Source organism: Cynocephalus volans, chromosome 11 (assembly GCF_027409185.1).
Source record: "Cynocephalus volans isolate mCynVol1 chromosome 11, mCynVol1.pri, whole genome shotgun sequence".
Classification (NCBI taxonomy): Eukaryota; Metazoa; Chordata; class Mammalia; order Dermoptera; family Cynocephalidae; genus Cynocephalus; species Cynocephalus volans.
This window is the reverse complement of record NC_084470.1, coordinates 24,830,104-24,842,588: the sequence shown is the minus strand read 5'-3', so window position 1 is coordinate 24,842,588 and position 12,485 is coordinate 24,830,104. Positions and strand designations below refer to the sequence as shown.

At 50.5% G+C, this 12,485-nt stretch overlaps 1 protein-coding gene across 2 annotated transcripts in view; it reads right to left on the bottom strand.

Moving 5' to 3' along the window:
• Positions 1-12,485, bottom strand: part of SLCO2A1 (solute carrier organic anion transporter family member 2A1) — an 87,493-nt gene that overhangs the window by 42,133 nt on the left and 32,875 nt on the right. For both annotated transcript variants that reach the window (XM_063114613.1, XM_063114614.1), the window contains exons 2-3: positions 10,474-10,611; positions 4,691-4,853 (exon numbers count right to left, since the gene is read on the bottom strand). In XM_063114613.1, the coding sequence (XP_062970683.1) occupies positions 4,691-4,853; positions 10,474-10,611 (301 nt within the window). The remainder of the gene's footprint in view (positions 1-4,690; positions 4,854-10,473; positions 10,612-12,485) is intronic.

The following is a 12,485-nucleotide window of genomic DNA, read 5'->3' as shown; positions in this document are numbered from 1 at the left end:
GGGGACCCAGGGAAAGCTTACTCTCACAGAGGTCACAGGACAAGGGTTATGTATAGGAACAATACCTTCTACCCATCAACATCTTTGCAACCAGACCCTATCCATCAATTCCTCCGGGGACCATCAGTACCTTCTCCCCTCCAACCATAGCTGGTGGGCTTGCAGCACCGGTCTCACCCCTTGCGTTTCCCTCTCAGTTTTTAATCAGTCTAAGGATTTCTGTGTCCAGGTTCAGCTGATTCCTCGCATCTATTACCATCCTGAAGAAACTTTGTTGCAGGCCTATGACAACCCTCATCCCAGGTTTAAGAGAGAACCTCTCACACTTACCCTAGCTGTCCTACTGGGAATTGTGGCAGGTATAGGTACCGGCTCGGCTGCTCTGATTAAAGGACCTATAGACCTCCAGCGGGGCCTAACCGAGCTCCAGACTGCCATGGACACTGACCTCCGGGCCCTCCAGGATTCAGTCAGCAAGTTAGAGGACTCATTGACTTCTCTATCTGAGGTAGTACTCCAAAATAGGCGAGGCCTTGACTTACTGTTTTTAAGAGAGGGAGGCCTCTGCGCGGCCCTCAGAGAGGAGTGCTGTTTTTATGTAGACCATTCAGGTGTGATACGAGACACCATGGCCAAACTCAAACAAAGACTAGATAAAAGACAGTTAGAGCGCCAAAAAGATCAAAACTGGTTTGAAGGTTGGTTCAATAGCTCCCCTTGGTTCACTACCCTACTATCAACCATCGCCGGGCCCCTAGTACTCCTTCTTCTGTTGCTCATTCTGGGGCCCTGTGTCATCAACAGGTTAGTCCAATTCATCAATGATAGAATAAGTACAATTAAAGTCCTGGTTCTTAGACAAAAATATCAGACTATAGATAATGAAAATAACTTTTAACTCCGCTCTAAGATTAGAGCTATCCACAAAAGAAATGGGGGAATGAAGAAAGAACTTTTTAAGCTAGCCGTAGTAACGCCATTTTGCAAGGCACAAAACATTACCCTGGTTAAAAGTCCCTAGCATAGGAAAAGTACAGCCTGAGGTTGAGACCAGATAACGAACAGGATATCTGTGGTTATGCACCTGGGCCCCGGCCCGAGGCAAAGGGCGGATAGTTCCCAGAAATAGACAAGTCAGTTAAAGTTTCAAGAGTGCCCCTCAGCTGTTTCAAGGACTCCCAACAGTTTCCAGGGTGCCCCTCAGCTGTTTCAAGGACTCCCAACAGTTTCCAGGGTGCCCCTCAGCTGTTTCAAGGACTCCCACCAGTTTCCAGGGTGCCCCTCAGCTGTTTCAAGGACTCCCACATAACCGAAGCTCACCCCAGGCCTTATTTGAACTGACCAATTAAACTCGCTTCTCGCTTCTGTACCCGCGCTTATTTGAACTGACCAATTAAACTCGCTTCTCGCTTCTGTACCCGCGCTTTTTGCTATAAAAAGGACCCAGGAGCTTCACTCGGCGCGCCAGTCTTCCAAAAGACTGTGTCGCCCGGGTACCCGTGTGTTCAAATAAACCTCTTGCTGTTTGCATCCGTCTTCGTGGTCTCGCTGTTCCTTGGGAGGGTCTCCCTGAACTGACTGACTACCCACTTTGGGAGTCTTTCAATACCATGGACGTGGCCCCTGGGCCAAAGTTCTTCTCATCCCACCCTCTGGCACCAGGAAGATGTCGCAAAAGGTAGCTTGTCCCTGAGTACTTCCAGCTGTTGTTCCAGTCCCAGAGAGAAGGAAGGAGACTGCTGGGCCCTGCTGTTGCAATTAGAATTCACACAAATAAAGTGAGCAACAATGCACCCTAAAAGGCAAGCTGTGTTCCTTCTCACAGCCCCTCCACCCTCTCTCAGAGGATTTTGGCTAAGAGCACTGAGGTCAAAGCCAGACCCCAGAGTTTCCCTTCGAGCTGGGAAGATTGTGGGCTGAACCCAATCAGACTGACCATCCCTAACAAGGAGCACAGTGAGGCCTGTCTCTAACCTCCCTCCTGCGGCTGCTCTGAGCTGCTCTGTGTGAAGCAAATGCCACTGGGATGCGGGGCCAGGCCACAGGGAGACATCATGAGAGGCCGAGCAGGCTGCGGTGTGTGGCACCTGGCTGGATGCCCTCCCCTCGGCCTGGCCCCAGTGCCGCAGGCTCCCTGCTGATTTCATTAGCCCAGTCTTCACATGGTGGGGAAGGGCAGGGGCTGTGGGTCTGGAGAGATGACAGCACAGCAGGTCCAGCCACACTGCTCTGTGAGAGGTGGCCAGCAGCTCCTGACTCCCCCAGAGCTGACCTTAAACTCCTTGTCCAGACTGAGAGGGAGAAAGGGCATTGCAGGACCCCTGGGCTGGGGTCTATCCTTGCTCTTTGCCCATTTGAAGCAGGACTCACACAGATCTAAGACCACAGTGCATTTATGAGAAATGACTAGTTCACTGGCAATTTACAGAGAAGTGGGAAAAAGATTTCCATGCCTAGAACCCAGTAGATACTTTATCAGACATCCCTGTGTCTACTCCATTCTTTGTCCATTCCAGCCACCTATCTCTCCCCATTGTGTGTCTCACAACCTATAAAGTAATCCCCTCTTATCATTCTAAGTGATGCATTTCTTGAACCTGGTCTGCATATCTGACTCAAAAATCAGCCTGTATTTAAGCAAACTGAAATCGATGATTCCTTCAGCACATCCCTGGGCAGCTCATTTATTCTCAGAGATCTTCAACTCCGATACAGTGAACTAAGGATGAGCATTTATGGACTAGGCTTTTTACTGTTGCTCATCACAAAACCACTGCCATTTCCTACACCCTTTAAAACAAGTGCAAATTTATACCAAGACAATAAATTAATGGAAAATTAGCTCGAAAGCCAGTGATATTCCTGGGCTGCCAGGTAAATGCAAAGGCAAACCTATTCTGTAGGGCTATTTCTCAGTCCAAACCACATAAAATTTCTACATGTGGAAAAAAATCCCACTGCAAATGATCCCACAGCCAAACATGATAGAGCATACAAAGAAATAAGCCACCACAAACAAGAGCAGGCAGACACAAAACACTGGGAGGATTAACATTCTCAAAATTTGAGCTAATAGAACAATCTGAAGATGTCAATAAAAAAGTATTTAAAATAACTGAAGACATCAAATAAAAAATAGAAATCATAAGAAAACACCAAGAAACCTTGAAAATAGGGCAGAGAGTTTTGAGAAACCATCATAAGAACTTTTATGAATTAGAAAAATATAGAGAGCCTTAAAATTCACAATATAAAGGATGGGTTAGACAACAGATTAACAGAGCTGGAGAGAGACAAAGTGAAGAGAAAGACGTACTTTAAGGAAATCACCTGGGATGCAGCACAGATGAAAAAAGCACAGAAAAATATTAAAGGTTAAGAGACAAGGAGGCTAGAAATAAAAACAACCAATATATATACAAAAGGAGCTCTAGAGGAAAGAATGGAGAAAAGGGGTATACAATACTGGGAGCATTTTGGGGTGACAATTTTTCAGGATTAAAGAAAAACTTTAATTTTCAAAAGAAATAGCACACTGATAAGTAAAAATTAACCCATACTAGGACTCCATATGGTGGACATGCAGAACAACAAAGAAAAGAGAAAATCTCAAATACAACTAGAGGGAAAAAACAGGATACCTAAAAAGGGATGACAATTAGACTGATGAAGAAGTCCCAACACCACCAAGAAATTCCAGAAGACGGAGGCATGGTACCTTCAAAATGCTGAGAAGAAATAACTATGAATTTAAAATCCTGTTTGTAGCTAAAGTATAATTCAAGAGCAAGTGTAAAATTGAGACATTTTCAGACAAAGACTTAGAGATGTTCTCACTCATGGGCCCACCTAACGCTAAAGGACATACTCCAGGGAACAAATTGAATCAACCAAATGAGCAAAATGCAAGAAGCAACGGTGAACAAAGAAACCTGTAAACTTGTGGGCACATGACTTATCTACAACCAACAATGTAATCATAATTTATAATAATGACCACTAGGGAGGCAATCATAGGGGGATCTAAAACACTGGTCAACAATATTGAGAATGGAAGATGGCAGAGGACGGTGGGCATTAAAACATTCCAGGGTCTGTTCTTTAGTCTCTTGGAGAGCAGAGACATTCATCAACTTAGAGTTTGTGAAATCACAGGTCAATGTTAAATGCAGGGTAATGGCGAGGCACACTGTGTTCATGGATTGAAGACTCAACTCAGCAAACACAATCAAATGAGATCATCATATGAGAGCACTGTAACTTAAAGAATGACAGACGAATGTACAAATGTCACTACTGTGATTAAGCTTCAAAAACACCCTTAGAACTCGTGATTGATGCTTTGACTCTTCCCCCCAAGCCCCACCATGGGCACTGACCACAGATGTCTCCAGGCATGTGAAGTTGGGGTCATTCCTGGCACGAAACACAGGAATCACAGCAGGAGGTGAGCCACTGGCTGCAACAAGCCAGAGTCAGACTGCTGTTCCATAGCTCTACATAGTTCAGTATATCCTGAGCTTCACATGTGCTTTGGGGAGACACAAAACAATAAAAGCCAAGGAGACTTACTGGTGGGAGGGGACAGCATGGCCCAGAGTGGTATCCACTGCCCCAGGAGTGTCCCCACTAACTTTGTGAGAGGTTCACCCATTCCTTACCCCCCGAGGCAAGGGAGGGGGCCGCTCACCAACAGCGACTGAGGTGTACTGGTAGGGCTCCGAGAGGAAGTGTGGGAGGGTGAGGATGAAGGCCCCCATGGCCAGGAAGAGACCCCCAATGCCAATCAGCCGTGGACGGTGCACCCGGCTGCCAAAGTAGCTGACAAAGACGATGAGGATGGCATTGCTGATCTGTGGAGAGAGCAGAGAGGCTGAGTGAGACCAGAGACCCTCCTTGCCCACCCGCACCTTGTCCAGGGAAGCTGGAGAGGCAGGAGGCTGCCCAGTGTCAGCGGGCCCAGGCAGAGTCAGTGTCAGCCTTGCCCAGAGAGCTGCAGGCCAAGCATGAGCAGTGTCAGCTTTCCCTCTGGTGTCAGAAACCTTCCCGCCTCCACCTTCTAGACCCAACCAAGGGAAGTATATGGAGACCATGAAAAGCCCATGGCCTAAACTCCGACCATCTTAGGATCAAACCTTTTGGGGCAAAATCCAAGGAAGCCACCAATCCTGGCTGGCTTTAGGAACAGAATGTGTTCCTTAATTAAACTCCCAAGCTTAATTAGGTCCTAATTAAAGGACCCAAGAACCCTAGCTTGGTAGTCAGAATAACAAACAAACAACATGCATTCACTCATTTAATCACGCAACTCTCATTTTACAGATAACAAAATTGGGGCTCAGAATATTAAGTTAACATGTCCATGCCCGTGAGGTTAAGAGGTTGGTTGGACCAGAACTGCCTGACTTTAAAGCACCCAGGCTTAACTACAGAGATCTACTGACTCTTGGAGAAGTGGCTTCTGGCCCAGCAGCTCTGCTACTAACCTGCCTTCACTTCCCTGGGCCTGTTTCCAGTTCTGTAAAATGAGGAACGAGGATTAAAGCACGCCTAAGTCACTTCCCAGCTGCAAACGTTAGTGACTCCGCATTCCTGGTGCTCCCTGGAAGGTGTGCTTTCTTAGCCCCAGCCAGAGCCAGGGAAGGGCACTGAAGGCCTCAGGTTGGGGAGCAGGTCCTTTGGTGGTAAAGGGGATGCGGGCAGGCCTTCTGACCATGTCTCCTTCGAAGGAGATGGTCCTCTCTCCAGAACACAAGTTCACCTGGACTGGAGAGGCCCTGAAAATCAGCAGCAGTAGCCCCACCCTGTCCACACCAGGCTAGATAAGCAGGTGCTCGTGTCTCAGGAAATAGGGCTGCAACCGTGGTATGTGGCTCTTACCAAGGTCACCAATGACCTCCTCATTGCCAATCCACTGGTCAATTCTCAGTTCTCTTCGTACTTGACCTCTCAGCACCATTTGACTGAGTCAACCATTTCTTTCTTCCTGAAACACTCCTTTCACTGAGTTCCCATGACACCACCCTCTCTTGCTTTCCTCCTGCCTGCTCCTTCTCAGTCTCCTTGGCTGGTTCCTTCTCTTCCCCCTGAACTCTCCACGTTGGGCCCAGAGCTCAGTCCCGGCACCTCCGCTCCTGCCTTGGTGGGCTCATCTAGTCCCATGGCCTTACATGCCTGCTGTGTGCTTCTAATCCCCCACAGGCTCAGGCAAACTCTCCACTCTCGCTCCTCACCCTCCCCGCAAACCTGGTCCTCCCTCCAGTCCTCTTCATCAGAAAACAGCACCTCCATCCTCCCAGGGGTACAGGCAGATCCCTGAACCTCATCCCTGATGGCTCACTCACACGCATGTCTAATCCACCAGCAAATCCCATTGAACGGAACTTCGACAGTCACCCAGATGCCAACGACTTCTCACCACCCCCACCGCTACCACCTTGGTCCCAGCCACCATCGTGTCCTGTCTGAATTACTGCAGTGGCCTCCTCCGCCCTTGCCCGGCTGCATCAGAGCCCTCCACAGCCTGCCCCTTCCCTCCACCTCTCTGATCTGCCCTCCTCCTGTCCTCCCCTGCTCCACTCCTGCGCTCTGCCTCCAGCTGTCCTCTGAACGCACCACAGGCCCTCTCCCCTCTGCTCCTTCTGTCTCACATGGCCATGGGGCTCCCTTCTTACCTAACTGCTTCCAGGTCTCTGGACCCTTCTCATTAAGGTCTTTCTCTGATCTCTTTATATAAAATATAACCACAATCCCCACCGCTTTGGCCCTGCCTATCCTTTCCCCTCCTTTCTTCATAGCACTTGTCATAATCTGATCTACCATATGTTTTATTTCTGCAAATAAATATTACATTTATCTTTAGAATGATCTATGAGCAGAGATTTTTGTCTGTCTGTTCGTTTCTATCTCACAAGCACCTAGAACAGTGCCTGACACATATTTGGTGCTCATTAAGTATTTGTTGAACGAGTGAATGAATGAATGAACAAGGACATGGTAAGCTTTTTCAAGAAGAAGACATGGTGGCCCAGAGGACCCCTCCAGAGTGGCCAAAGTGAGATGGCTCATGACATATAGATAAAGGGTGTGAAGGGGTGTGAGGGGGCAGCCTGGCTTGAGCAGGGGACTGTTCCAGTCCCTGCCAGACGTGGTTCTAGGATATTCTGAAACATGTACCTGGAAAGACAGTTTGAATCTTGTGCTTTTTATGTTTCATTTATTTCCCTCTTGTTTCCCATGGTTTTTCATGAAGTGATTGTAAATGTCAGACCATATCAGCTATGCTAACAGAGGCTGACTTTAAAAGGTCTGGGCGAGGGATATTGGAGGGCCCTGAAGGGACTGGGGGAAGGACGGGGGTGGGAAGGATGGTGCGCCTGGGCCCCGCGCATCTGGAGAGGCCCTTCCTTACTCTCGTGGGGCCTGCGCTTGTTTCTCTGTGGATGGCTGGACCTCCCCAGGTGTTACGGCTGAGGCTGGCTTAAGACTTGGTTTTCAAACTTTTCTTCAGCAGTGGAGTCCTTGTGAAAAAACTATTTTTCTCTAACATAAAACAAACAAAAAATTGCAGGTGCTCTAGCTGAGGAGATGAGGGGCTCAGGCCTCAGACCCCTCAGCCCCAGAGTGGCCCCTTAAACTGCTCTGGCGGGACCTCTGAAAGCTGTTACAAAGCCCGTTTGTAACAACACACCCCTGCTCTTCAATGTCTACAACCAGAGGGCCCAGGGAACCCTGGCAAGGAGTCATTAAGGGCAGAGAGCTTCCAGGGTCTGCCCAGCCCTGGCCTTTACTAGTGGACAAGAGGAGCTGCCACTTCCCTAGGCCAAGAGGTCTAGAGTCTCCTCTTGTTGCCATGGTCTTACACCCAGCCCATGTCTCCCCAGCACCTCACCTGCTGGGCCCCCAGAGGGTTTCTCAAGACTACGAGCTGCAGCCTTAAGGCTCATTCCCCCGAGGCTCGCTGCACAGCCCACGGTCCAGACGGCTCACCTTTCCCTGCCCCAGGCTTCACACACAGACACACAGACACAAAAACAGTCACACACAAATACCCAGACACAGGTACACACACACACGGACACACAGTCACACACACATACTGAAGCACACACGGACACAGATAACACACGTACACACAGTCATACACAAATACACACACAGACAGATACACACACACACACACACACAGGATTGTTAGTTCAGAGGAATGGACTATCTTATGGTTTTTGCCTCAAATCATGCTCATAGGCATGACCTAAAGTCAAACTCTTGAAAAGTTTATCTAAGTTTAGAAAAGAAAAAATTAATGGGTGAGTAATTTTTATTTCTGATTGAACTACAGCCCTGGGGAAATATTATGCCCTTTATCTGTCTAATCAACCTCCTGTCTTAAATTGACCCTGCTCCATGTCTCAGCTAGCTACTCCCTGTCTCTTGAAAAATCCACCTGCTCCTGGGCCCATGTTTTGGTTCTAAGCACAGGAACAATATGAATGAAAATTTAACAACAGGAGATCATAGATTTGGCTATCATGTGGGTTGAGGTAGAAGAGAGGATTCACCTTACTTTCCAGCTCTGATTTTGAGAGGCAGAGGGGCACAGAACACTGTGTTGAGAAGGATTCAGAGGCTGCGTCTGGACTCAGCAAGAACAAGGACTGTGGGTGATGAGTGACACACACCAGGGTCGTGGGATAGGATAGAGTGACGCAAAGCTCAGAGATTTGTCTTCCCTGATGTCTATCATGAGTGAGAACAACATGTGCCAGAGGCATTATCGAAGTCACAGGCCCCCACTTAGAAGGGTGCACTCTGTGTGCAGAATGCCAGGTCCCTGTCCTAGAGAAGAGTACAACCCACATGGTGAGGTGGGCCCAGACACCCGGCTTCACCAAGAAGCTCAGGACAGACACACAATCACGCAGGCAGACACACACACACACATACAGAAAGCAGTAACAGCACACACATGGCCTGGGAGTCCAGAGGAGATCTGAGGCCCATCAGGCTGCAGGTCTTTGTGTATATGTACACGGATGTCACCCACGTGGAGGACAAGCCCATGATGGGGGAGTGCGTGCAGAGGGGCACCGATGGAGATTCTAGCGATGTGTGTGGAGGACGAGACGTGGGTGGAGCAGTGCTTGTACACAAGAGACTGCAGTGTGGTAGAGGAGGTGAGCTTGGGATTCATAGAGGGAGGCCTCAGCATGCGGTCATCAGACAGACCTGGGCTCAGACCCTGGCTGCGCTGTGCACATGGCATGTAGCCAGCCTGGGATGGAGCACTCAGGCTTTCTGCTGCAGACTTCCTCACGTGACTACAAAGACAGCCTCGCTCCCAGGCCTGCAGAGGGAATGGGCAGGGGAGGAGCTCCTGGGGGGCACTGCTGTGTGGCCAATGGAGTAGAGGAGGAGTGAAGGGCACGTTCCGGCAGGAGCGGGGTTGGGAGGGGAGACTGAAGGGCCATGGTTGGGGGGGGGTGGTCAGGAGATATCCCACCTTCTTTTACAATTCCGTGTTAGCCAGTAGCTGCTCTGGGGGCAAAGTCTCTAAATTACTGCACAGACCTGAATTTCACTAAGTCAAGGGAAGAGCTCTTCAGCTCCAGAGGAGCAGCCAGGCTCCTGGCAGGGGTAGGCTACTGCCTGCATCCAGGAAAAGTGGGCCTCAGGGAAAGGGGAGGGAGAAGTCGGCCTGGGCGCCCATCTCCACACCATTGGGCCACCAATGTTGCAGCCATGACGGAGGGGTTCTCCTGTCTTCCCGGGCTCTCTCCACCCCCAGCTTCCTGCAACTCCTGGCAGACCCTGCCATCTGACCTTTGACCTCTGGACTCTCAGAGCACCCTATCTTCCTCAAACTCTGATATGCATTCACTGAGGGAGAGTGGAAAATGTCTTACTCATGTTTCTGGGAGGTCATAGAGCTCTGACCTCATCTGGAAGTCAGGGCTATTAAGCAGCTCTGACTCCTGTGACCATCAGAAGACAGGAGATGCCTGGGTCAGGGCTGCTTTCCTACCTGCATGCCTGGACTCATCCTCCCTGGACAAGGAATGGTGCAGAGGCCACACAAACTCTTGAGCTGCCACAGAACTCAATTAGAGGCACAGAGTTTGGAGGCAGACAGCCCGCACACCTGAGGTAAGCCACCTGAACTGCTGAGGCTTAGTACCCATACCTGTCAAGTGGGCAGGAACAGAGCACCTGCTCGCAGGGCTGCTGGGAGGAGGCCCTGAAGTCAGCCATGGGACGCTCTTAGGTCAGTACCTGGTGCAGGTAAGGCCTCAGGAAATGCAGCTGCTCCCGCCATGCCAGTGGGATCTTTGCTGTCTCTATTCTCTGGTTCCAACACAGAGAGATGCCTGCACCCTATGTACACATCCCAGCCCCCTGTCCTCTGCTTCTCTTAGATCCTGTGGTTGGGGTGGTGCACAAGTGGGGTGTGATGGAGTGGCACCTCCTGCTTACCTCATTCAAGCTGGAAATGAGACCCGAGGAAGAACTGGAGAGCCCGAAGCGCTTCTCGATGGTGGTGAGGCTGCTCTTGAAGTAGGCGCTGTACAGGAGCTGGCAGAGCTGCAAGAGGCCATGGCAGAGCACGAACACCTGGGGGAACAGACGATGGGCCCCGTGAGCCTCTGGACAGTGAGCTTTGGTGCCCTCCCAGCCTTCCATTCTGGGACTTCTGTGGCCTGGAGGCCCAGCAGCCTGGCCTCTGTCTCACCTGCCACATGGAAATGCTTCATAAGATAGTCCTGAGGGTGAAATGCCATCATGGCTACACCGTGTTCACCTTGTAGGAAGCACTCAAAGTGTCAGCCATTCCTGTCATTACTGCGTTCTTATCACTGTCATCACCAATAGTCCAGTAAAACCTCAGGGCCATTTATGATATGACAGGGCTGCAGGGTCACCCCCATGGGAAAGGCCTGGCTTATGAGCCAAGCATCTAGGACAGTCACCACCTGGGATTTTTCCTGAACAGCACCACGGTGCCCCCATGGACTGCTGGCCAGCCCACCTCCTGCACTCTGTGGGGGTTGAAGGCCACTCCCCATCCTATTCAGACCACTCCCAGGGGTACCAGCAAGCTCCAGATCATATTGCTCTGCTTCTCTTGACCTGTCCTCCTTTCCCAACACCTGCCCTCCCAGGCCTGCCTCTGATGCCTCCATTAAGGTACCATGATGTGGTCCCCAAACAACATGGTTTGAATGGATGTCCCCACTTGACAAGCTCGTTGTCACCTCTCCTCAGGGTGTCTGTGCTCACCCCTCCTCGATGGGTGACCCAGGCCTTGGGAAGGGGCCCAGGCCATTTGTCTCTGTATCTCACCACACCCCACATGCTCTGTCCTGTTGATACCAAGTAAATGTGAGTTTCATTGTTGATGAGGACAGACACACATCAGGGAGGGTAGGAGAGGGGTTTGTTGGCAACCTTAGTTGGCTCCAGGCTGAACTCTGGGCCCTCCCAGGTTCCCGGTTGTTGGGCCATCCTGGGCAGGCTCTGAGCCAGAGCCCTACTTCCCAAGCACCCCCTGGAAGGTGCCCTTCTGGGTCAAGATTTTCTTCCAGGGAAGGGTGGGATGCCATTACGTTTCATAGTCTGCCAAAGTTGAGGGGCGGGCATCTCAGGACAGCAACTGGGGCTCCACCTTTATTTCCATTTCCTTCCTCAGCTGAGGCTACCCCCTCCACAGGGGCCCTCGCTCAAGGCTGTGGGGTCTCCTACCTGCCAGGGCAGAGCCTCTGCCAGGCCAGTTTGAGGCTTCTGACAGGGCCCAGCACTTGCGGCCTGTCCACCTGCCCATGCTTCCAGCTCCAAAGATGAAGAGGTCATCACACCCACAAAACCAGACACCTTCCCAAACTGCCATCTGCCCCTGAGCCTGCATGGCCACCTCGCTCCTCGCCACTGGCCGAAGGAAGCCTGCCTGCCTGGGGACAGAGGGAGTCTACCCTGTGCTTCTTTTCATGTACTGAGATCTTCTTAACATTTTGTGGTAAAGGTATTTTTGAAAATGATCTTTTCTCATTCTCTTTTCACAATGGGGAAACAAGTCCAGAGATGGGGCCCCGAGTGCCTGGCATAGTGCCTTGCATGCAGTAGGCCTTCTTGAGCTTAGGCACCAGTCACTTGAGATGCCTGCAGTGGACCAGGTCTGGGCCTGTCTCTCACTCCATGGAGCAACCTCAGCCAGTTCTTCCTTCCTGGGCCCTTGCTTTCCCCAACTGTGAGGTAACTGGGCTAAATCAGTGATTCTTAACTCAGCGTTAATTCAAAATCACCTGGATAGAGGGTGTGGGGGGTTTTGTGAAATATAGAGGCTGGGCCCAAGCCCAGAACTGCAGAATCAAAACAGGTGGGAGTGAAGCCCCGACTATGCTACTTGGAAAAGTTCCTCCAGGAGAATCCAGTGGGCAGCACGGTTCCAATCACTGGACTAGAGGCCATGCTCTGGCTCTGACCATCTGTGT